This window comes from Lissotriton helveticus, chromosome 5_1, assembly GCF_964261635.1.
Source record: "Lissotriton helveticus chromosome 5_1, aLisHel1.1, whole genome shotgun sequence".
NCBI classification, from domain to species: Eukaryota; Metazoa; Chordata; class Amphibia; order Caudata; family Salamandridae; genus Lissotriton; species Lissotriton helveticus.
This window is the reverse complement of record NC_136065.1, coordinates 169,075,262-169,102,357: the sequence shown is the minus strand read 5'-3', so window position 1 is coordinate 169,102,357 and position 27,096 is coordinate 169,075,262. Positions and strand designations below refer to the sequence as shown.

Sequence of the window (27,096 nt, the reverse complement as noted above, 5' to 3'; positions counted from 1 at the left end):
CTTCTGGCATTTCTAAGTATTGCACTCCAATAGTCTACACAGTCGTGTCAAACTTAGTTTTTTAAGTTCTAGGTTGAAACAGAATCTATCAGCATTTAGGCAGCGTCTGACTAACTTCCATTTATAAAAACAATTCTATTCGTTCTAGTACACAGGGACATTTCCAATCTTATTTCAAAAGAGCAACATGAAAAACGAAATGGTTTGTGTGTGAAAAGCTCCCCTTCAGTGAAAAATAGAATGTAGATTTTCTTCTCTGTTTGCCATATGAATTAAATAGTGCTCCGGGAAAGTAAAAAAACTTTCTTTAACAATGTTATCTGCTATAAACCAGGCAGTACTCTGTTTTAGGACAAAACATTTTATTTGTGATCAGTGCTTTATACTCTATACATCCTTCACAAATTTACTTTAAATTTTACAGACTCTGATACTTCATTTAAAATGTAAGTTTGTAACTTCTAGTTCTTCCATATAACAGAAGGCTGGTATAAGTTATACTCTGAGAATGAGGTAACATTTCACAGTACATTTTTTCAAGTTTTAGATAACTAACTTCCATTTTGTTAAAATCATATTAGGAAAAGATGCTCTTTACAAATGATTTTTCTCAAGTATGTGCATAAAGAAAACAGGATAAAAAGGCCTTGTTCTTCTAACATTCTGTACTGTGGTGTCTGGTTCAAAATGAAACAGCTTCTGCCATTAGTTAATAGAATGAATAGTGGGGAACTGGATATGTTGGGAATTTCATAACTGGTAACAGAACCATTCTCTTGGGTATACCTACAGAGAGAAGAAACGGAAACGGCTCTAAATACGTTTAAATATCCAATAAAATCAGTTCAGTGTTTTCAATAAAGTCAGTGTTAGTCTTTCCAGATTAGTCAATAAAATGTTATCAGCATACAAACAAGAGAGATTATGCTGCCCATTTAACAGAATAATGCTGCAAAAGGCAATTGTTGTTGACATGCCTCTTAATATAAATCAAAGATATGGGGGTCAGGCTTTTGAAGTGAAGTAAATATAACATGATTGTTTTAGTTGCACCAGTCTCTAAAGAACAAGTTACTTACCTTTGGGAACACCTTATCTGGTAGAGACTATGGGCCATATGTATCAAGCAAATTTGCATTCGCAAAGGCCGAAATTCGCAGAATTTCAGCCTTTGCGAATGCGAATTTGCCAAATGGTATGTATAAAGCAAAATCTGGTGCAGAACAAGGAATCGCAAAATTTGCGATTCCTTATTTTGCAATTGCATTTAAGGAATCGCAAATTTTGCCATTCCTTAAATGCAATGTATGAATCAAAAAAAATTTGCAAAATATCCTTAAGGAATCGCAAATTACCACCAACTTCTAGTTGGTGGTAAGTTGCAAATTCCTTGAAAAATGCAAATTTTTGCATTTTTCAAAGAGCCATGTGTCGCACATACATGCCCTTAGGGCATGTATGTGCGCCACATGGGCACCCATACATATTTTAGGGGTGCAACAGGGTGTCCTTCGTACAACCCTGCACCCTTGAAATTATTCTCAATTTGTGATTAGCAAATTGCGAATCGCAAATTGAGAATAACTTCCCATCCATTCCTATGGGCCTCCTGGCCCATAGAAATGAATGGGAAAGTATTCCTTAATTGCGATTCGCAATTTGCAAATCGCAATTAATGAATTTTAAGAAATCGCAAAAAAAATGCGATTTTGTACATACATACCTATTTGCGATTCTCAAATAGCGATTTCTTAAAAATCGCTATTTGAGAATCGCAAAACTGGATGATGATACATATGGCCCTATATCTAGCTGTAGATTTCTTACCTTTGGAATTTCCCCAGGCGCCAGAAAGGATAGTGAAGATTTTTCGTGAGCAGTACCCCTGCGCCGCGAAAGATGGCGCTGATCGGCTCCTTGTTAGTCGTCATCCACGCCAGAAATGATGTTGTGATACCTATATAGGCGCCACCCAGGTGCAATGGAATCCTTTACTTTTCATGACTTTCCACGCCAGAAGGGCGGAGCCATAAAGAACACTGACCACTGGTGTGTCAAAAGTAAGGGCCTGTAAGGAGTCATCCCTGATCCTAGAAATCTATTCACAGAGCGGGGAGGGTGGGGGAGTGGCTAGATATAGTCTCTACCAGATAAAGAGTAACCAAAGGTAAATAGCTTGTTCATCTGACAGAGACTTCCATCCGCGATTCCTTTTGAATATATACCCAAGCAATACCATCCACAGAGGGTCAACAAACTAAAGAGAAAATCTTGCAGGACAGAACGGGCAATGTGCCCATCCTTGCGGACCGATCTATCCAGACAGTAATGTTTAGTGAAAATGTACAAGGAAGCCCATGTTGCTGCGATGGCAGATATCCAGGATCAGAACTATATAAGTCGTGGCTGCTTTAGCTCTGGTGTAATGATCCCGCAAACCTTCAGAAGGCTGCCTTTTGGTAGTGCGTAGCAGATTGTGATACAGAGCACAACCCATCTGGAGATGGTCCACTTCTGCACTGCTCAGCCTATCTTTGCACCAATATATTCCATGAAGAGTTGGTCGTCCACCCAGAACTCTCATGTGCAGTCAAGGTCAAATACAAACACTCTTTTTGGGTCCAGACGGTGGCGTCACTCCTCTTCTTGAGAAGGATGTGGGGGATCATAACATGCAGACAATGTGATAGATTGGCCTACATGAAAAGAAGTGACCACTTTTGGTACAAAGGAGGCTCTTGTGAGAAGCACCACTTTGTCAGGGTAGACAAAGGGGTAAGGCAGCTTCGCTAAGTCCTTCATCTCACTTACTCTGCGGGCAGGTATAATTGCCACAAAGGTGGCTGTGTTCAAGGTGAGAAGCCCGAGGGGACAATTGTGTAGAGGCTCAAAAGGAGCGCACATCAAAAAAGTTTAAACCAAGTTAAGGTCCCATTGAGGCATAATGAATGGTGAAGGAGGGAAGAGATGAGTAACACCCTTGAGGAGCCTTTGTACAATAGAGGACTTGGACAAAGAGGGTTGATCAGGCAACCAGATGAAAGCAAAAATAGAGAGTGCTCTTCAGAGTGCCCAGTTCAGGGCTCCGCTGGGAAAGAGAAAGAATGAAAAGCAGATCCTCAGAAAGAGGGGCAGAAAGGGGAATCAACAGATTTTGCTGCACTCAACGGCACCTGTTTTTTCTAACAGCAGGCATCCACAGTCTTGGTGGAGGGATGCCTGGCTGACATTACAGACTATGCGAGGTAGGTCGAAAGCTATCAACTGTCGCCGCTCAATCTCCACACAAGAAGATGGAGACTGGACAGGTACAGATGGAGAACCGTTCACCGCTGCTGCGACAGAAGATCCTCCAGAAGGGGCAGCCTGATTGGAGGATCTATGGCTATGCTCAGATGCTCCGTTCCTAGTCTGGAGCCACAAGGATGACTTGGGCCCGGTCGTTCTTGATATTCTTGAGACCTCTGGGTAGGAGTGGTGGGGCAGAAAGGCGTACAGGAGGCCTGGGCTTCATGAAATGAAAAAAGTCTCCGAGCGATTGCTGCCTTGGAAGCATGTAAAACTGCTGAAATTGCACATTCTTGGCAGTGGTAAACAGATCTAACCAAGTCTCTCCCCACTGCTGAAAGAGACCATGCACCACCTTTGAACTGAGATGCCATTCGCGATCTGCTAGGTATCTTTGGCTGAATTCGTCCACCCTTGCGTTCAGAAAACCTGCCAGATGTTGAACCCCCAGAGAAATGCCCTGGTGTTACAGTCATATCCAGAGGCACACAGATTCTTGCAAAGAGTCAATGATCCTCCCTGCCCTGTTTGTTGCAGTACCACACGGCAGTGGTGTTGTCCGTGAACACTTGTACCAGCCTTCCCTTGAAGGAGAGTAGAAAGGCTTTCAATGCCAGTTGGATCGCCCAGAGTTCCAGAATGTTGATGAGTGTGGATTCAGCTGGAGATCAGAGTCCTCTGATCTCCAACTCTTCCAGATGGCTGCCACAACCCAGAAGTGACGCATCTGTCACTACTGTGATGTCTGGTTGGGGGAGAGGGAGGGGTCTGCCTCTGACCCAATCGCGGTTTGTGAGCCCCACTGCACATCATTCGCAGTTCCCTCCTAGATCTGGATTAAATCGGAGAGATTCCCCTAATACTGTGCCCACTAGAACTTTCGGTCTCGCTGCAGAGTATACATATGCCTTCCGGCATGAATCACTAGCAGGATGCAGGAGCATGAGGCCCAGCAGCTACAGAGTCAGGCTCACCAAAACCCAGGATAGGGGATGAAAATCGCTTTCATAGCCTGAATATCCTGGACTCACTGCTCAGGAGGATAAGCCCAGAACTGGAGTTCGTCCAGAACAGCTCAGATGAAAGGAAGCATCTGAGATGGAGTCAGATGTGACTTGAGCATGTTGATATTGAACCTCAGCAAGTACAGGAGGCTCGCTGTAATCTGGAAGTGGGAGACAACAGCCTGAGGTGACCCTGCCTTCAGCAGCCAGTAGTTAAGGTATTCGAAGACTGGCAACCGTGACCTCTGCAGATGAGCTGCAACCACAGCCATCACCTTGGTGAACACAGAGGGTAGCTGGTAACCCCTTCCATGCGTTTGTCGGCCAACGGCCGTCGCGAGCACTACCTCCGTAGTGCTGCGCACGTCCGTTGGCTGACGCGACCCCGCTCACTCCGCTAAACTGCCACACCGCGGCGGAATTGCCACCGCGGTGAAGGACAAAAGAAAGCACAGTAAACTGAAAGTGCTTGTGGCCTACCACAAACCGCAGATAGTGCTGGTGGGCAGGCAGGATAGGAATACGAAAATAAGTACCCTGCAAGTCCAACGCTACCATCCAGTCTCCTGGATCCAGGGCAGAAAGGACCTGAGCTAACATGAGAATTTTTAATTTCTCCCTTTTGAGGAAGAGGTTGAGAGTGCGGAGATCAAGCATACGGCAAACGTCCTTGTTCTTTTTAGGAACCAGAAAGCAGCAGAAATAACAACCACAGGCTACTTCTGGTACGGAACCCTCTCTATGGCTCCCTTGGCCAAGAAAGCTGAGAGCTCTTCGTGAAGAAGGGACAGATGGTCCTCCATCAGAAGGTTATTAAATGGATGGTTGAATGAGGGCTGGTAGTTTCGAAGTGAGTAGCCCCTTTGGACAATTTGCAAAACCCTCCGATCCAATGTTATGGACTGCGAGGGGACAAGTGATGGTGAATTATGCCGACAGCTGGGTGCCAATAGTGGTAAAAGGGCAGACTAGGAGTGTTTTAAGGCTGCTGCAGCTGGGGGGAGGGGCGGAACAGGTAAGGGGGCAGAGTGTGGACTAACCAGACTGCTGACCGCGTCCTCTGCCATGCAAAAGCTGGGGAGCCGGCACGGCACGGTGGCTGGACGGGAATTGGTGTGGCTGGAAGCCCCTTCCACAACCATGAAAGGAGCAAAAGGCAAATTGAAGTGGGCATGGGGGCTGAGAGAGGCCTATGGGGCTAGCCGGAGCAGGAGAATCCTTAAATCGCTCCAGCGTCGAATCTGCCTGATCTCCGAACATCGATGGCATCGAAGGGCATGTCCAAAAGGGAAGCTTGGACTTCCCTCGAAAACCAGTTATACTTAGCTAGGCGTTGCGCCTAAGGGCCACTGTCATGGAAACTGCTCTGTCCTGCAAGTTGGTTGTGTCAAGTCTGCATCGAATAGTGACGTGTGCCTCTTCTCTCCTGTCGGTGATAGCCTGGGAAAGTACAGCTCAGGCCACCTCCGGAACCTGTGCCAGCACTTACACAGCCATATCCCACAGAGTGTGGGAATAAAGGCCCAAAAGACATGCGGTGTTCACGGACCACAATGCCTGGCTTACAGAAGAGAACACCTTCTTCCGAAATGATTGCAGTCTCTTGGATTCACTATCCAGTGGAGCAGTAGGGAAAGAACCTTGGGTGGTGGAGTCTTGGACCACCAAGCTCTCAGGGAAGGGTGTTGGTGTGGAATTTAGGACCCCAGGAGAGGGGCGATAGCAGTGGGCAATCCTCCTATTCACAGGAGCCCCTGTGCTGGGTTTGGACCAGATACCCAACAGGACGTCAGTGAAGGCATCATTGATGAGCGTAAGGATTCTGATGTGGAGACTCCCGGATGCAGCACCTCTGTCAAGAGATTAGTCTTGACTGCCACTATGGGTAGCTAAAGGTGAGGGACCTCAGATGTCCTCTGCACCACCATTGCGTTGAAGCTGCCACCTCTGTAGCCACGGTAGGGGGAGAAAGCAGTCAAGCATCTGGAGACGCATCCATGCCTTGCCCAGATCCTCACACCAGTTCACACTCTGTTCTTCCTCATTGGGCTGGTATTCTAAAAGGTCCAGCGACTCCTCCCAGTCTTCTCAGAGTCCTGCCCGATAAAAATAAGACTCAGGCTCCGATCTAGAAGGCAAGGCTCCTACTGGCATCAGGCGACACCGTATCGAGGATGACAATGGGGGTGGAGCTGCCAGGAGCATCGGAACCGGTGCCAGGGGAGGTCAAGATGGCACGATGGGATTGGTCCGGATCCCTGAGTCCGCACTGGAGACAGGGCCAGAGCCTCCGGCGCGGAATCACATGGGGCCTCTTCTGACCTTACGGGGCCCGAAGGCGCATCAACGAAGAGGGGTTGCACAAATATGAGGCGCAAGGCCCCATAGAAATCTTTGAATTGGGCAGGGGTACTCCGCCTTTGGATATTCGGGGAGACGCAGATTTGGCCCAGATGCAAGTTCCGGGGAACGAGGCCTCGAAAGCTGAAGCTCCCTCATCTCGTTGGCCAACGGATGAGAATTCAAAGAGTACTTCGACTTCTCCTCTTCTTTTTGTGCCTCTTACCTGAGTGTCCCAAGGACTTCGAATGGGACGAGGATGACTTCAGGATCTGCGAACGATCCTAGGACCTTCCTCTTGCCAGGGTTCTCGACTTCCGCATAATCGCATGCTGGGCCACTAACAGTTTCAGGGACCATTCCCTCATACCCTTCGGCTCCACGGCCTGGCAACTGGAACACGTCTTGGTGTTGTGGTCATGCTCCAGATACTACAGAACCAACAATGTGCAGATCTGTCAGAAGCATAGGCTGGTTAGAGCTACTGCAGGGCTTAACACCAGAGTTGCGCAAAGACATTCCTTGACACACCAAGAGGTAAACCTCAAAAATAATCGACAAAAGTAGAAAAAAGCCTGTCAGCAAACTACAGAGGAGTAGCTTGTCTCCAGATCAGCGCTAGATGGCATGGAAAGAAAAAAACCGATGTCAGCGCACCTGGGTGGCACCTATATATGTACCGCAAAGTCATTTCTGGCATGGACAATGACAGACACAAAACTGATCGACGCCACAACCAAAGCGTGCAGGGCTACTGCTCATGAAAAAGCTTCTGAATCCACTCTGATGCCCAAGGAAATTCAAAAAGTAAGGAATCTGCAGGTAGAAGTCTCTATCAGATATATATCTACTTCAAAGCTATTTGCTATAAACAAGACTGATTGTTTTCATTATTCTGAGCCGCAATAAATGTGGGTAAATATATCAAACCAATTGACACTGGAATTACTTTTCAAATTTTTTCAGACTAAAATAAATGCTGACCTAGATGGACCGTGTATTTTTAGAGTTGACTAGTAAGGGCAAATAAAGTAGATACTGGAGATGCGTATCATTTTATTAAGTTTGTATTTTACTTAACTGACATCTGGAAAGATTAACTTCTATTCAATTACATATTATGACGTTCTTGTGGCCTCACAAACTTGTGTGATCATTGGAAATGGCGCCCATTTATCTTGTAAACTATAAATCCAGTTAGAAATCACAAAGCAGCAACAGGAGGTATTTAACAGTACCACATGATCAAGAAATGGAATTTCCCAACATGCAACATATTACAGAGGTAAATCAATATTTACCTCAAAGCCAAAAACATTTGATCACAAGTCTGCATCACATTTAAGACATAAACATCCTTGATTAAGTGAAAAATGGGCACAAGAGCTGCAAAACCATTTGAAGTCGGCAATATGTTAAACAAATACAAGAGGAACCTTATGTCCTGTGATTAGTTACATAGAGATGACACTACTACAGAAGGTCAAATATATGGATGTTAAATACAAGTAAATCAATTTTAATTGTGTTGTACTGACTTTTCAACATGTGCAATATTCTGTACATGGTGCACGACTGTTGATTAATGATTAATTAATTCCAAAAAAGACAAGCATTAGTGTTGGTATTCAAAGATTGTGTAGCTGGAAATTATATGAGCACAGGGACTTTCATGTTATATTTTTTAAGGATTGTCTACCTTGCAGAGCAGATAAAAACAACCTATGCCTTTGGGCTTTATTTCAAAACAGTATAAAACTTTCTGGTCAAATTCGAGCTTAAGCCCTATTCAATGTCCTAAGCAATTAACAGAATGATTTTCAAAGCCAACTTCACAATGCAGTGAAATATGATAGAATGTGGTTTGAATTTCCTGAGCAGTTTAAAAATCAAATGAATTGGAAAAGACTTCAGCTACCTACAGTTCCCAAACATACACTTTTTCATCTACTCGGACAAACCCAACACAAGCCTCTAAAATTCATGAAAAACGTAAAGTTTGGGAGGAAAGATAATTATATTGAAAAGAGTAACAGACTCGGGTGAGCTTCAGGCTTTTTTACATGCACATACTATTTGGTTGAAAATGTAGCCCGAACGCAAAAGAAGAATTTTGTTTGTAAATGAAAAGTGCAGGCTGCAGCCCTTACGGAATCTTATCCTTAAAATTGAAAGCCATTCTGAGACAGCTTCCAAACCAAAATAAATAATAAATAAAATGGTGCTTTCTTTCAATATCTTTTCCGTAGAAAAACATATATTCTTAGATTCAGATTTTTCCATTTTAAGTAGAATACACATTTAAATGAGGAAAATATGTCTCAAAAGTAGAAGAGTAAAACGCCATCAAATTTAATCTGCAGGAAAATTATGCGAAAAAGTGTGGGGCTTCACACTTGAAGGCTCAGTCTTTGCAACGAATACAACCTGTCCCTATTTTACCCTAGTGTAAATAAAATAGTCTCATTGATAAATAGTACATGCAACAGAATTGTGAAGTATGTTTCAAAATTAGACAAAGAGAAATTATTTCCTCAACAGTATTTACGAAAGCCTTCTACCTAGGAGGTAGGCATGTAGATGAGCGTTTTGTCACATCAGTTGAGGCCATTAACGATATTAAGTACATTTCTCGTATGACTAACTCTAAGCCAAATTAACACTTGGGGACCACAGTCTGCATGATGAATGAAACTTTGAGGTTTAAAACCTGAAAGGACAGGTGGTCAATACAACTGCCCCCATCCTGGCTATCCTTTTTTAACCTTAATGTTGCCTAGCTAGTTACAAGAATAATGTGGGTCAACTTTACAAGCTATTGGAAATATGAAGAGCTCAAATGAGCTAGGAAACTAGAGCTAATATAGTGAGTAAATATATTTGCTCTGACATCATACACATTCATGTAAAGAAATCGGGTCAACAGGTTACAAAGAACAAGAGAAATAAGTCTAGGTTACGGCATAACCCAATGTCATGACTTAAGATCATTGGTTACATACATCTTGTCTAACGTCCACATCTCCTCCTGTAATGGTAACAAGAGACTAATGCTTACAGAATGGATGTGAAGCAAACTATGTGGGTTTATTACAGATCAGTTTATAAAATGCTTTCAGATAGAAAGGCCTTGTATGTCATTCAACTGATATGATGCTCATCAGTGAATGACAGAATCCAGAAACATCTCCTTGTTCTGAAGCATTGCCACAACAAAAGGAAGAGCGTACAGGGGCAGACTAAAGTCCTCATGTGGTTTATGAAGGATCTAAAAGCTCTTTTTACATTGAGGTTGTGACATATTTCCTCAAAAGGTTGGAGGGAAATCTAGGGCAGAAGGATGTGAAAATTATCTTGAAATTACCTTTCGAATTAAGGACGGGTGGGATCAAAGGACCACCATCACTTTGGAAGACCACGTAAGGCTCTGAAATAGAAAAAAACTGTGGTTCACTTGTTTGTCTAGAAGAGGGACTGGCATCCAGGAACACAGTTGTCACTGTCAAATTAATTTAAAAGATAACAAGAGTTTGTCAACATGGATGAAACAATAGTCAAATCACATTGACAATATGCTTACTAATAGCACAAGACATGTACACTTATCAAATAAAACACCTGTTAGATTGGAAAGAATAATAATAAATCAGGACTTTTTGTGACAGTCCAAATACTAGCCAAGACAACTTAATAGGAGCCAACAGAGTAGCACGATAAAGGAGAAGAATGATGTTCTTCATTCATGTTAGAAAAATCAAAGCCATTTATGTGCGCACAGTGATTTTGATGATTCGCTCATTGCTTTTCTCAAACCCTTATAATGGAAGAAGTAAAGTTTAAACGTTGGAAAGTAAGGACCCTATGAAACAAACATCCAGGTTTCCCAAAGGAAAAAGGATGGTGATCTTGCACTGGCTATTAAGTCTAGGTCAAAAATACCTAAGGCATGTATCATTTTGGCAATAACATTCCCATTTTATCTACCTCGTTAAGTGGGAGCTAAAGTTTTAGGTAAGTACTTTCAAATTCACCATGTAAATTCCACATGTATCAGATACGACTTGGCTCCTCATCTTCAAATCTAGCCTTTATAGCAAAGTTTATAGTATTAGTGTCAATGCTTGGGTCATTTATTCTTTGTCAGAAATGTTTGTAACAGCATCTGACCTCGAAACCTGAAAGGATGAGTATGGGCTGCAGTGGGCCCATAAAACGAGTAAGAAAGCCAGAATTTTAAACCCCCTCCAAAAAAGAGCTCTAAATTAAAGACCTCATCCATTGAGAAGAAACTGCTGCTGCGACAAACGCAAATACAGCCAGCCTCATATGCTTTATCTCATCATGAGGAATATGGCAACCCTGCAAAAAGAGTACACAGAGGAGAATGAATCACATGGCCAGAGATGACCTCAATCCACAGTCTCTCTGCCAACTACATTCACTGACCGTTCGTTATCTAGCATGAATCCTGGAGCAAAACTCATCATCTGGAATTGCTGTTTCTGTAATCAAAATAACAGGCCTCACTGGAGGATGTTTTAAGGCTGGACTCCCTGTCATCACTGACAAAAGGCCGAGGACCAGTGAAAACAAAAGCAGGTTTAAATGACACAGCAAGTCTCATACTGTAAAAAAGGTAGAGACTGCCGCTTTCACTAATTCACAGTATAAATGAGTAATCTGAAAATTAAATACCCAGTCCAAGACTGTTATTCAACACAAGTAGTCATTAAGGAAAAATGGATAACATTGCAAGAACTCCTATTTTCACTGAAGTAAAGCCCTTTCAACAGGGACCACTGCCCATGATGAAGGACATCTAGGACAGAGGCCATCTAGAACGCTCATAGCGTGACATCCATTTCAATTAATGATAAGCTCACATGTCGATCCCTTGCATATGATTTATGAAGAGAAAGGCAGGGTTGCCTGTGAATATAGGGAGAATACCATCAATGAAACTTATGAATGGCAGGTAATCGTTTCTTCTCAAGCAAACGTTAGTCAAAATCTTCAAATCGAATTGATTACACAACATTATCGCCACTAAAAGCCAGGGACATATAAGGAAACAAGCTCTTATTGCATTTTCAAGAATGCCAGATCCACATGCACATCAATTCTAGCACCATAATCGAAGTAGTTAAAATTACAAGTATGATTCTGATCAGATCTCTGATAAAAGAACATTCCCAAAAAATTACATTGTGTCTCCCTTGTCTCACATAGCATTTATCCTAAGTTGGTGTTATGTTCACTCTACATTATGAAGAAGCGACTTATTGCATTTTATAGTTCTGGGATAGATCTAAGAGCTTAAACAAGTGATTTGCAAAACAGAGTCGCAAATAAATTGGGGCTACATTTTCACAACCGCCAAGTCCTTAAAGAACACAGTAACAAACTCAATAGTCTATGCAATATGAATCTCACAAACTGGTTTTGATGATAGATCCGTCAGCAGATAAGCTGTTTTTCATGAGGACATTTCATAAGTCATGATGAAATTTCATAACTTCTATATGCACTTAAAAACAGGAACCTCTGTGAAAACCATTTTTTAACTCCTTCGGCGATTATGACGAGCTCAGCTCGTCATGAAGCACAGTGAAGCTGTTCTCATGACTAGCTGAGCTCGTCATAACTGCCTCGGAATGCCCACGTGGGGCTAATTCCCCCTGTGCGGGCGTTCCACAGGAGTGGGCCGAGTCATGACGAGCTCAGCCAGTCATGAGCACAGCTCCGCTGTGCAGCATAACAAGCTGGGATCGTCATGAGTACCGTGGCATCGAGCGCGGCTCCCCCTCCCCCCGCGCCACCAGTTATCTCTATGGGGAATCTGCATTAAAGTCATAAGCTCTGAACTGTCTCACACACATGCGGGGATCCCAGAGCACTTTTCCATAGTATATCTACGTAAGTGTAGATATTCGCTTTTCTTCAGGAAGGCCCGTAGAAAACACTTAGGAGAAAAACAATAAGTAGCCTATAAAATGGCTACAATGACCAAAATCTTTAGATTGTACTTAAAAAAGTGTCAAAAAACCAACATATATGTACATTTGAAGCCTATACTTTGTAAAAACAGCTTACATCTCTTTTACAAACCCTTTTTTGTAAAAGTAGAAAGATGAAGAATAGCAGGACAGTGTAGCCCTATAAGCTGTCATTGTGTGAGTGTAAATACTGCACCTGTGCCTTAAAGGACTCAGAGACCACCAGTATCCCATCATGCCCAGCAGGTGGCCATTGCTTCAGTTCTTTTTTACGAGATGTGGCCGTGATAGAAAGGTCCAATAATTGCCTCTGTTCTCTCCACTAGGGAGGCAGGAGGGTTGCTTATGAATTCAGTGGAGATTGCGCTGAGAGAGAACTGGGATTACAGGTAAGAAACCATTCCTTCTCTCTCAGGGGATCTCCATTGATAGTCATAAGAACTGAATAGAGTAGAAAGCCCATCCACACCAAGAGATGTGCAAAAGACAGAGGAGCGACCAAACAACCAAATCAAGCAAATACATTTCTCAGGGAAGCATATCCTACTTGAGCATCTGTTCTAGAATCCGAGTCCAAACAACAGTGTTTGGTAAACGTGTGAACAGATCTCCATGTAATTGCTTTGCAAATTTTAGCTACAGGGACATTTCTCATCAAAGCGCCAGTAGCCGCTTTGCACCTTGTAGCATGAGCCTTAGGTTTAGTGGGTAAAGTCTTACTGGCTTTTTAGTAACATAAAATGATTCAAGGGACTATCCATCGGGATATGGATAGTTTGGAAGAGGCTAGACCTGCACAGAAAGGGCTGTCATTTATAAACAGCTTATCTGATCTAAGTAAGTCTCGTGTTTTGTCTAGTAAAACCTTAAGAATCGTCTTACGGCAAGGGAATGGAGAATTCTTTTAGCAGGAGAGGAAGGATGCTGAAAGACGTTTGATAAGGAAATCTTCTGATTGATGTGAAAATCTGAAATGACTTTCTGGAAGGAATTTCGGGTAAGTCCTTAGCACTACCTTACTGGATTTGCCTGGATTTTGCTAACCCTACATGCTGATGTGATCGCTACGAGGAAAACAGTTTTTCATGAAACATGTTGCAAGGGCGATTTGTGAATGGGCTCAGAAGGGGCCTGCATGAGGCGTGAGCGAACTATGTTGCGTTCCCAGGGAGGAGAAGGACACCTATTGGGAGGAAACAACACCTTTTTCAACCCTTCTAAAAAAAGCAAGTCGTAGCTTGGCTATCTTCAAAGTCCTCCAATGCAGTGTTCAGATTTTCTACAAAAAGCATGTAATCATCAAAAATCTGTGAAGACATCTCGGACTTCTTTGACAATAAAATCATGAAAGTCTATGAAACATTCACTAATCCTGGCTCCACAGTAATGACTGACACGGTTGAAAATGGGTCCCCCTCCCCTTCCTTAGTTCAATTCCATTCTATTTCCTTCTCCGAGGCACTGGATGAAATAAACAAATGCAAATCAGGGGCCCCTGATGACCCCTGTCCGCCCAAACTCTGGAATATGATGTCTGACGCAATTGTAATGCCACTCCTACATATTTGGAATACGTCCATTGCATCAGGGGTGTTCCCTGAGTGTTGGAAACATGCTACACTTCTTCCTCTGAAAAAGAAACCCAATGGTGCCCCTGAGGATCTGAGCAATCTCCGCCCGATCTCCCTACTAGCAGCCCCAGGCAAAATGCTTGAAAAGTTGATATAACGCCAATTGAACAGCTTCATTGAGGAAAACGGGATTCTGCATGAAACGCAATCTGGTTTTAGATCAGGTTTCAGCACAGAGACCGCCCTCATTGAGGTGGCTTTGTCGATTAGGTGGTCCTTAGATTCAGGAGCATCAGCTATGGTGGTGCTCCTGGATCTATCAGCCGCGTTTGATACGGTGGACCATGGCAGACTGCTGCAACGGCTGGAGGATATTGGTCTGGAGGACAAGGCACTGGGATGGCTCCACTCAGATCTTACAGATCGCTCCCAGAAAGTGGCCCTGGGTGCCTTCTCCTCTAGGCCAAAACGCCTCTGGTGTGGCGTTCCCCAGGGGTCTGCACTTAGTCCTTTACTTTTTAATGTTTATTTAGCTCCACTCTACACCTTGATTGCCAAATGGGGGGTCAAGGCGATTTCGTATGCAGATGATACTCAATTAGTCTTCCCCTACTCCGAAGTATAGGAGGCAGCTTTTAGTAAAATGAGGAGCTGCCTTCAAGATGTGGCCTGCTGGATGAACACCAATAAATTAAAACTGAACGCAGGTAAGACCGAGGTGGTTTTTTTCGGCAAAAATACACGCCTCCCCTCGGACCTGTGGTGGCCACCTGAAATGGGCCCCTCACCGACCCCCAGTACCAATGCAAAGAACTTGGGGGTAAGATGGGATGACAGTCTCTCCTTTTCTTCCCATATTCAGCAAGTCACATCAGGGTGTCTTCACAAACTTAGGAATCTCCGCAAGTTTCTTTCTCCTCTACCAGAAGATTGTCGCAAAATGGTAGTCCACGCGACTGTCACATCCAGACTAGATTACGCGAACGGCCTCTATCTTGGCTTACCAAAAAATTTGGTTCAACGTTTACAGATCGTGCAGAATGCGGCTGCGAGACTGATAAAACACATTCCTTTTAGACAGCGTGTCTCTCCGCATCTGCGCGACCTGCACTGGCTCCCAGTGGCTAGCAGAATCAAATTCAAAGCCTTGACCCTGGCGTTCAGAGCTCTTATGGGCACTTGCCCTAACTATTTAAAACTCAGACTTCCCCGCTACCATCAGGAGAGGCTCTTACGCTCAAATTCCCTGTTCCAGCTACTTGCCCCACGAGTGAAAAAAGCTCGACTCGGAGGCAGGTCCTTTTCTGCTGGCACGGCAAAATTGTGGAACGCCCTACCGCCCTCCATCCAATTTGCCACGACTGAATCTGCATTTAAGAAGCAATTAAAGACCTGTCTCTTTATGCAGAAAATCTAAGCCTTCCCCTCTGCTATTCGCTCTGCTTTACTGCTCTCATAGCGCCGGTACACCTCCTTGTGAGGTAGCTGTTCGCGCTCTACAAACATCAGTATTATTATTATTATTATTAAAAAGCTTTTCCATCTGGGAAGCCTGCACATCACTGGAAAAACCTGAGGCACGAATCAAGGCAAAGCAGCGGACCACCATACTGCTGCCCATCGACAAGCCAGTTCAGTCCATTGAGTCCAGACCGTTTCACAAAATATACCTGGCTACACCCTGACCACTGTGAACTATCTGAGCAAATGAGTTCCAGAGCTCCTATGGCAAGGCAGGCAAGATATGCTCCTTCTATCACAGAGGACATGAATGTATCACTCAAAAGGCAAACTGCATTAGACCTAGGAGCTAGATTGTAGGAGAAAATACCCTATTTCTCAAAGCATTGATGTGCTCAGATTCCCTATCCCGCGCCACCGTGGGAAAGGCATTGACGGATCTTACCAGCATCAGGTGCTATGTCAGAAAGGCTTGATCTTCTGGAGCAAGACAATTGTGCCTAACAATAGGATGACTCACTGGTGGTGCTGAGCACAACTAGGGCCAGACTGCCATTAGGGGCTCCTTCAGTGCCTCATTAAAGTGCAACAATCGTTCAGAAGTTCAGGGACAAGACTGCAAAATGACAGTGAGCAAATTATCATTAGTCTCCACAGCGGGCAATTGAGCAACTAATACGTTGTGGCTCCATGGACTACCATTTAGAAGAGTACACATCAACTATGGGATAAAGAAAGCCTGGTAAAAGTGTCAGCCCTCCTTATGTAGAAATGCAATTTGGAGTGCAATAAAACCTATAGGGGACTTATGCTTAAGTCTGATCAACTTTTTGGAGACAGGGTACGGCAGAGGTACCATTAATGGCATTGTAAGAGCAGGGTAAACTAAGGGCCTGATTTAGAGTTGAGAATTGCAGAACAGCCATAATCAGCTATCCTCCTGTCTCATCAAACTTGTGGTCCACCTTTCTCACTTTTGAGTAAGAGTAAGTTCCATGTTTACACTGGCGGAGCCTCCGCTGTCCCACCTGGCAGCCTCTTTGCCAAAAAACACTGTCAGAAACTGCCACCGAGCTCCAAATTCCAATCCAGGTGACATCCAAACCTTAACTGATGTTTAGTGGTGCAAAAGAAACGCAAAACAAGTGGGCAGATACTAACACATGTACAAATCACCCAATTACACATATAAACTGAATATGAAAAAAGGATTCTAAACTGAAATTAGTGTAACAGAAGTTTGAGTTATCTATTAAGTCACACAGAACAGCAGTGGAAAATAGCCTTTGATAAGTCCTCCCTAAGCCCAACTTTATGTCACATTTGCACCCTCCCAAAGGAGTTCCTTCCCTCCCTTGAAGTTCAGCTCTGTTGAGGAAAGAATCCTCCCTAATTATCCCTTACTTCAAAAACATTACAATATATTTACCACCCTCCCAACCACAAGCAGGCTGCTTCCAACTTTCTCTTTTAGATAAAGTGAAGAGCAGCACTGTCACTGGACATTAGAGATCCGCTGCTATCCATGGGTTTGGACAACATGGGCCCCACCAATCTACCTCCTCTAAAGTAGTGGAAACACAAGAAACTGCACATTTTGCAGTTGTTTATTACAAGACTTTCCTTTCATGGAACAATATCATGGCAGACAATCCATTATATTGCTCACTACTATGAGGTCACGTCCCGGCACTGACCCACTGGAAGAGACCACTGATTCTGATAATGGTTGCATAGGAAAATTATACGACAGTTATTTTCTAGAACAAGGTTCACAGGATTTGAGAATATGAATCAGGTGTTAGATGGGGAAATGACATTTAAACACCAGACTTTGGAATTGAAAATTACGGTTTTGATTATCAAATAGTTATAATGCACATTGATTTAAATGTTCCTTTAGTGATAATGGGGGCTTAGATAATACGAAGAATTAGTTAGGAAGAGAGTACTGTATTCAAGTCTTTCAAGCTCTGAATGGATATGACCTGGGAGCATAATTGTGAGAACCAAACAAATGTAGGATTTTTTTCAGAGGCAAAATAGATGTATGGAAGCCACTCATGGTTTTTGCCCATACATGTTATTTGCCTATAAACAAAAAAAGACTGAATTATGTTTCCTAGTTAATGGATCCTCTTTGTACATTACGCAATGTCAGAACATTTTGCAGACTTCAAATTGTTATGTTCATATAACCACATAAACTTCATTCAAAATAATCAAAATAGGCAATTCAAACTTCAAAGTGTTTTAAATGATGGAGATAACCATGCAACAAAATACTTATTAATTAAGACAAACTGATCTAACATTTTGAATTTTATGTAGTGCACATTTGAGCATGTTTCAGCTTTTCTGCAAATCAAATACATTTGCTACACAGAAATGTATATATTACCCAAAATATAATAGAGAGCAAATAAGTTACAAATTGGGTTTATTAAAGTATTTGCTTACCTGCAATTCTCACCCTGAGGTGAGGTTTTGCTAGCTTCAACGGGTGCCAGGTGGAGTCAAGCTAAAAGTTTAAAGAGTCGACTCACAGTACAACTCAATTGAGAGCCTCCCTTGTCCTACCCTAAACCTCAAATGCTTTACAGAGGTAGGGTACTCACAGGAAGAAAGGAGACTCTAGTAGATTCCACCTGACAAAAAAGTGAAAAAGATCACCACGTAATCTACTTAACCCATTCACTTTTATGCTCCATAAGATCGTCATCTGTAATGTGTAGTATAAAAGTCAGAATGGTGCATTAAGAAGATACTTGCTAGTACATTAATATGACACACTGCTCCTCCTCACATTCACACCCAGACAAAAAACTCGCATCACCTCTCTCAAAGCATACAGCTTACATCCCACAAACAACGCTATCTCGCTATATAAAACTTTATAAATAAATAAACATCTCAAACCTCATCACAGATCACAACCCTGATGCAGTTTTTATCATAGAAACATGGTTCGCCCCACATCCTCAAACATACTACATACTCGGCTACTCCGAGACCCAGCTGATCCCCCTCACTCCCTTCGTCACAGCCAATCAAGCTGCATAGGGGCGGAACTGGGGCGGGGCCAGGAGACTTAAGCTACCGCAGCGCAGGAATCTTCCCTTACGCACTCGTCGCTACAGCTAGAACGCTGCTCAGGGATGCTCTCCGCAAAAACTTGAAACTTGTTTAATACCTTTTTGAAAAATTGTGTGTGAATTGAATTACTAATTTACCTGTATTTTTTAAAACTGTACGCGGCACACAGGACGGCTACTCTGAGACCCAGTTGATCCCCATCACTCCCCTCGTTACAGCCAATCACGCTGAATGGGGGCGGCACTGGGGGCGGGGCCCGGAGACTTATGCAGCACACAGCGCTTAAGCGCAGCGGACGCGCGTGGGGGGGGCGCGCCAAAGGCAAGCCCGTCTGCACCCTTCCGGGACCAGGGACCAGCCACTATGCCCCTCCCCTCATTTGGTCCTCTGAGTCTCTCAAGAAGCTGCATGCGAATCACCTTATCCTCCCCCGCGAAATATGCAGTCTTACCACTAAAATGGAAATCTACACTGAACGTAGCTCATTCCCAGAAATACGACAAGCTAACCTTGCCACACAACCCCTTCAAAGTCCAGGCCAACCCAGCCACGCCCCCTAGTCAATTTCTACCTCAACACCCGCTCCCTTGTCAAGCACCAATTATATATCTTTCTCCTAATAGTTACGGACAAACCAGATATTCTGTTACTGACTGAAACCTGGCTGACTTCCGACTCCTTCCCTGACACTGGCAGCGCTACCCCCAGGTTAGTACATCATTCAAACCGACCGCCTCCCTGGCAAATCGGGAGGGGGTCGTAGCAATTATACACGCTAAATTCAAATTCAACGCCTTGACCTGTCAACCTCCCTGAGTCAGAGAACCTTGTAATCAAATTGGAATCTACCTGTGACACTTGTCTGTGTACTAGTCTATATGCCCCCGCACCATATGCCATAATTTCCCTTATCTTTGATCGAACAGATCGCCAACCTTGTTATCGACCACGCTAAAGTACTTCTCTTGGGCGACTTCAATTACTAGTTCAACGACCCTCATGAAAGTCCACACTCTACTGAATTGACCGACCTCCTCACCAACCTGAATCTCACTCAACAGGTCTCTTCTCCCACCCATCAAAAAGGGCATATAATTGATCAAATGTGGACCAACTGCCTGACTAGAACTACCCCCACCACGCTACCCTGTATATAGTTCGACCATTACTTAATTAAATTTACATTCGTTCATACTACCACCAGGAAAACTCAGACGGTCGCTGGTGTACTCGCCAGGAAATGGAACGCCTTAGATAGGAAGGAATTTCTTGACACGCTGACCAGAACAGCCCCTCCACCTCACCCTGACATCAACATATCTGAAGCTAATCTCTCTAGTTGGTAGCTCGCTGCGAGTAATATGCATGCCCCCCTTAAGAAAGTTAAACTTGCCCGCCGCAGAGACACCCAGAGATGGTTCTCTACCGAACTTAAATCTCACAAACTGACCTTACGCCAACTAGAGCGGCAGTGGCTACGTAACTATGCCCCAGTAATGAAACATCAGTTTATCACAGCGCGGAAAGAATACATGAAGGCCATCCTTTTGGCCAAAGCTACCCACTTCTCTTCACGCATCCTTAATTCGAATGAAAGTTCCAAAGAAATCTTCTCTATCATGAACGAACTGTCCAACCCAGCCAGAGTCCTCCCTAAGGCTACCCCCACTCAAGCTTTGTGCGACTCACTTAATGGTTATTTTATTGACAAAATCACGACCATTAAAGCTAGCATCCATAAACACTCCAATACAATTCCCCCTGCTACCCATAAACACAAATATACAATCAACAGTTTTCCTACCATCAGCTCGGAGACCGTTCAGGAGCTCTTAGCTAAGGTCAAGTCAGGAGCCCCCACTGACGGCTGTCCTCCTCACATACTAAAAAATTGCCTCTCTGCCCTCCCAGATCCTGCCCTTACCCTTCTCAACAACTCTCTTTCGTCCGGCCACATCCCTACAGCTTTCAAAGCGGCCACAGTGGTCCCTCTCCTGAAAAAACCTGGAGCTGACCCCACCTGCATGCCTAACTACCGCCACATTTCCCTGCTCCCCTTTTTAGCGAACGTCTTAGAGGCACACGTTGCTATATGTTTCTCTAACTTCTTGGAAAAGTCCAATTATCTAGAGCCGCATCAGGCGGGCTTCCGGCCTGCCCACTCGACAGAAACCGTAATTTTAGCTGTACTGGACACCCTATTTGACGGCGCAGATAGTAGTTCTCCACAGGCTCTGGTACGCTTGGATCTCTCTGCTGCGTTTCTCACGGTCGACCATACCATTCTGGTTGACCGTGTCAGACAAGCTGGCATCCAAGGAACAGCCGCCAGTTGGCTAAGCTCCTTCCTGGAGGAAAGGTCTCAGGCCGTCCATTTAAATAAAATGTTGGCCTCCAAACAAAGACTTACCTGCGGTATCCCACAGGGCTCCTCCCTGTCCCCCCCCCCCCCCACTTGTTCAACCTCTAAATCCTCCACCTGATCCAATCCCTCAGAGACAGGAAGGTGACTGTCTTCAACTATGCAGACCACCTCCAACTGGTCTTTACGATTGATAACACTGACAGGTCAATCACCGATTTTCAGGCCACTATGAGACACATACAACTATGGATGGACCAAAACCACCTTAAACTGAATCCTGGAAAGACTGAGCTGGTACTTACAGGAAACAGTCAAGTTCTGGGGCCCGCATAACTGGCCTTCAGAGATGGGAGCCCTGCCCTCCCCCTCCTCTTCGGCAAAAACACTCGGAGTCACACTAAACAGCAATATCTCACTTAAAACACAAGTAGGTTTGGAAGTCTCCAAATTCTTCTTCCAACTTCGAAAAATCAGGAAGATCTGCCGCCTTCTCACGCAGGAAGCCCTGACCCAGGTTGTGATAGCTACCGTACTGTCACACCTGGATTACGCCAATGCCACCTATCTGGGCATGCCTCTCTACCTGCAAAATGTTTTCAGTTGGTCCAGAACCATGCGGCCAGACTGATTCTAAGACAACCCAGATGGCAACCAGCTACTCCCCTGTTAAAGAAAATACACTGGCTTCCCATCCCCCAACGCTGTACATTTAAAACCTGATGCCTGATTTTTAAAACTCTGCACAGCAAAAGCACAACATTTATCAATAACTTGATACTCAGGCACACTCCCTCCCGCAACTTGCGCTCAGCCCACCTCTCACTCCTCCACATCCCCTCCTTTAGGCAGAAGCGCCTTGGAGGTTGCAGATTTGCTGCTTTCGCCCCCAGACTTTGGAACTCCTTCCCCTTGGAGATCCGAGCTTGTTCTAATCTTATGATATTCAGAACATCCCTTAACACCTGGTTGTTTGAGCAAGCCTACAACTGAAGTTCTCCTGGGTAACGACTTATGCTTTTTTCTATAGCGCCATGAAACCGCCCAGTGTACGTGCGCTCTACAAGACATTTTTAACATTAACATTTAACATGAACATTCTTGTACCTAAAGGTACCATATTCAAGATGCAAGTTGCACATAAGAGAGGACTAGGGATTGCTGTCCTACATAAATCAACCTGACCATGCACCCTGGGCAAACAAGCAACACTCCAGTCCAAGGAGTTTCTCACATCATCTCCCAAATCTCTGCTGCCCAGCTGGCCATCTTCCGCCTCATATATAGGCCACACCACTGGGCAGAACAAAGACTTTATAGACTACATCTGTCATCCTCTTCACTTTCTTCATTTGACGTACACACTCCACCCTCTTTGAAGACTTCCAACTCCACAAAAACTAAAGCACAAAGAAAACTGACCAGCCCCTCAATGGGCTCATCAGGTCATTAAACAACCCCACTCTAAAGGCTACGTTCTCAAACTGGCCCTCCCGACCTCCCCAACAATCTACCACAAATCATTGGACTTCATCTACCATTTCACCATCTTCTTCATCTTTCTACATGCCTACTCAACACACAGACACTAACACATTCCTGGACAACCATTGATGCCCCGCTCAAAACTCGAAAGTGCAAATCCAAACAATCAGAAGCCTAGTATCACCAACCGACACATTCACAAAAGCCCTGCATTAACCACCACACCGACTCTCACCTTCTACATCCCACTGAAAATGGCAATAAGATGGGCAGCTTCTTCAGCAAAAAGAAAAATTATAGAAAACCTGACAGCACTAAACCCTTGCTCTCAATCATCGCTTTCGTCTTTCATGGGACTATTTCAGAAGTCCCCCCCCCCCCCCCCCCCAAGACCGGCCTGAACCCCCACTCCTGACAAAACTGTATGGAAAGTGATTATGTCAACAAGAGGAGCAGCTCTAGAAGGAAGAGTCTCAGTCAAATTAGGTGTATATTTCCTCACATCTGAAGAAGTGTTCATTATAGTTGTCTCTAACAAATAAGCTTGAGGAGATGGGATCTCGTATGGGACATGTTTTAGGAATACCCTTCCTTCCCAGAATACAAGCTCCACAAGGGCGGTGGTTTCTTGAGTGCTCTGTCGTTAGTGAACCGAAATTAACTTTTACATGTAGGCATCTCCTATGAGCAGTAGCATCCAATGGTCTAGTGGATCCAACAGTATTTAAAACGCCAAAGGTGTCCGAGGTGGCATCTGAGCAGGAACTGATGGAGGAGAGATTGGAATGTCAATGACCTGCTTCTCCAATCTTAATAGTAAGTAAATACCATGTTACTTACCCCCAGTACAACGGGAAACTCTGGTTATTTGCAGGTACTGGACTAGATACGTAAAGTAGATATAGCTCTCCTGTATCAGGAGGTGGTTCCAGGGCTCCATCTCAACTTTGGGTCCTCCCCAGACGAATGATCATGGAGTCTCATGAAAAGTTACTGAGGGCGCGGACATCAGATGCCATCACTTTTTCGACTTAAGAGGCACTTTAGAACCCTGATGCTGGGCCCACTGGAACGCCAGATCCCAAAGCAGAGCCTGCATATGCCAGGGTATTTCTCACCAGAAGTATGCAGGAGGCCATGTGGCCCCACATCCTCAGAGGCAGACTCACTGAAATCCAGAATAGAGGCTGACACATCAATATAAAAGCCTAAATATCCTGGACTCGCTATTCGGGAGGATAAGCCCGAAACTGCAGTGTCCAAAATGGCTCAGATGAAAGGGAGCGCCTGAGAGGGAGTCGGGCATGTTGACAGTGAACCCCAGCAAGCTCAGGAGGTCCGCCGTAGTCTAGAGGTGGAAGATGACAGCCTGAGGCGAACCCACCTTCAAGTCATCGTGCTAGGGAAAAACTGGCACACATGATCTCCGCAACCAACGCCATCACCTTGGTGAGCACCCAAGGGGCACTGATAAGGCCAGGGGGAATCACAGAGAATTGAAAATGTTTATGGCCCATCATGAACCACAGCTAAAGCCTGTGGGTAGGCAGGACAGGGATATGAAAGTTTGCGTCCTGCGAGTCCAACGTTGCCATCCAGTCTCCCAGCAGACGGGGCCTGAGCTAGCATGAGCATTTTGAACTTCTCCTTCTTAAGGAAGGAATTGAGAGGGAGCAGGTCGAGCTAGTACAAAAGCCTCCATCTTTTTGGGCACCAGAAAGTAGTGGAAATAACCACAACCTACTTTGGGACCCTATCTATGGCTCCCTTTGGCCAAGAGAGCCATCACTTCCTGGCGGAGAAGAGATAGGTGAACCTCTGTCAACCTGCTGCAAGTTGGACGCATGGGAGGGGGTGTAGTCATGAAGGGGAGGGCAGATTAGTAAGATTTGAAGGCTGCTGTTCCCGGGTGTGTGTGGGGGGAGGGGGCAGTGGACTTACCCGACCGCTGGTTGCCCGACCCACAGGGACAGTAGGTACTGCATCCTTGGCCACGCAGAGGGCTGTGAAGCTTGTGCGCTGCAGTGGTACAGATGCAACTAGAAGCCCCTTCTGAGGCTGCATAAGGCAGATTAGGGGTGGTGAGGGACCATGGTAAGGCCCAAGGACTTGGCTGTAGCCCTGCTGTCCTTAAAGTGCTCTGGGGCTAATCGCCTTCGAAGAGACGGGAGCCATCAAAGGGCATAAGGGGTGCTTGTATATTCCCAAAAAAGCCAGTCGTCCTCCACCAAACGTGGCATCATAAAGCCACGATCGATGACACTGCTCTGCCCAGTGACTCAGTTGTGTCTAGTTCAGATTGTATTGTGAACTTCGCTGCATCCTTCCAGTCGACAGCCTGAAACAGTATGGTAGGGGCCTCCTCCGGGACAGTTGGCCGCACCTATGCAACCGTATGCCACAGAACGTGGGAATAGTGGCACAAAAGGCACGCATAGTTCACGGACCGCAGTGCCAAGCTGGTGGAATAAAACATCTTCCTTAAGGCATCCACCCTCTTGGATTCCCAAACCGGAGGCATGACTGGGAATGCACCAGGATTTGCAAGAGAGGTGGAGGCTTGGACTACCAAGCTCTCCTGGGTGGGGTGCTGTGTGAGGAAGTTTGGGTTTTCTGAAGCAAGGTGGTGGCAATCATCCTGTTTGCAGGATCCCCTGTGCTGGGTTTGGACCAATTTGTCTTGACTGCCACCAAGGGCATGCTGAGGTCCAGGAACTCGGTCGACCTTCTCACCACCACTGCGAAGGAAGCTTCCTCCTCCTTAGCCACGGTAAGGGGAGAAAGCATGCCAGTATCTGCAGAAGTGTCCAGTCCAGTGGCTTCACCCAGATCCTAACACTACTTCAAGGTCCTGCGACCCCTCCTATTCCTCCCCAAGTCCTAGCCCATAAGAATATGGTTCAGGCTCTGGCCAGCCTCCAGTCAGTGCTAGAGTCAGCGTTGGACGACAGCCCCTCTTGATCAGTGTTGTAGATTAGAATTGGGATGGAGACTTCTTTTAGATGGGCGGGGGTCGCTCTCGGTATGAGAAACTCAAAAAGGTGCGGAGACTGCCCAGGTGCAGGTTCTATTGCAGAGCCAGGCCTCAAATGTAGATGCTCCCTCATCCCATAGGCACATGGACGTGCTAAAGTCGAAGATTCTCTGACTTTTTTCTTGCAGTTGTGTGACTTACCTAAATGATCCAACTACTTGGAGTGAGATGAGGATCTTGGACTCTGCAACCAATCCCGGAACTTTCCTTTCGACTGGGACCTTGATCGGTGTTGCACATCAAGCAGCTGGGAGCTTTAGGGATCGCTCACCTAATGCCTTCAGTTAATGGTGCAGCGATTGGCGCAGGACTTCTGGTCGCAATGACGCTTGAGGTAAACAAGGTGCAGGACGATATCAATCACTGACAAGCACCACGGGGCTTGAAGCCGGCCTTCCTGGATGAGATTGTGCCATATCGGGTGAAAAAACCTCAAAAAGATTTTGACAAAAGTTGAATAAGTTTAGTCCAAAAAAGACTAAGGGGAAGCCATTTTCCAGGTCTGCGCTGACTGGCGCAGAAAGAAATTAACTGATGACAGTGCGCTACTGTGGCACCTATATAGACTCCAGGCACATCACTTCCGGCGTGGATGCCAAGTGGAGCCTAACAACGCCACCTACAACTGTGCAAGGGTACTGCCCACGAAAACATTTTCAGATTCAATCAGAAGCCTGGGGATAATTCTAAGATAAGTAAAGTGCAGCTAGCAGTCTCTATCGGATAAGAAAATCAGAAGCATGAGCGTGCCGAAAATCAGTCAGAGCCAAGCCACAGATCCCCACACCTTGGTGCAGGCAGGAAGAGTGAGGAATCTGCAGGTAGAAAAAGTATCTACCAGAAAGATTGTTCGCGAAAGTAAATAACTGTTTCTTCTGATGGATACTTCTACCTATAGATTGCTCACCTTAAGAATCAATACCAAGGCAGTACCGAATGGATGTGGGTTTGAGTGCAGTGAAGACAACTCCTGTCAAAGGACAGGTTGGAAATTAAATTAAATGAAAAAAACATTTATATAGCGCGGTAGCTACCCTCAGGCGTCCTAGCGCTGCAGACATCATGCTTGATCCGCGGCAGTCATGAGCTAATCAGGTTTGTTAAAAAGCCAAGTTTTTAGGAGTTTGCGAAAGGAAAGCAGTTTGGGTTCTGATCTGAGTTGGAGGGTGAGGGAGTTCCAAAGCCCGGCCGCGTTGTGGGAGAAGGAGCGGCCTCCACACCTGGCTCTCTTTACCCTAGGTATTACGGCCAGGAAGGAGAAGCTCGACCTAAGCTGTCTGGTTGGGTGGTAGGCCGTCATCAGAGATGCAGGGAAACAACCTATGGATTGGCTAATGTCTGGCAGCACCAAACACATCATGCACCACATCTGCAAAGAGGCTGCTTACATGATGTGGGAGGAGAAATAAAGGAGTAATAGGCCAACAAGCACATGGCAGTACAAGAACAGCGGGTGAAA

The 27,096-nt window shown here is 45.0% G+C and overlaps 1 protein-coding gene across 6 annotated transcripts in view; it reads right to left on the bottom strand.

Moving 5' to 3' along the window:
- Positions 1–345: 345 nt before the first annotated feature.
- The window catches only part of STRBP (spermatid perinuclear RNA binding protein), a 617,908-nt gene continuing 591,157 nt past the window's right edge, over positions 346–27,096 (bottom strand). For 3 of the 6 annotated variants that reach the window (XM_078641959.1, XM_078641960.1, XM_078641962.1), the window contains 2 exons: positions 9,997–10,059; positions 346–786 (listed from right to left, as the gene is read on the bottom strand). In XM_078641959.1, the coding sequence (XP_078498085.1) occupies positions 710–786; positions 9,997–10,059 (140 nt within the window). In that variant the 3' untranslated portion in view covers positions 346–709. The remainder of the gene's footprint in view (positions 787–9,996; positions 10,060–27,096) is intronic. The other 3 variants (XM_078641961.1, XM_078641965.1, XM_078641963.1) reach the window with 1 other exon arrangement.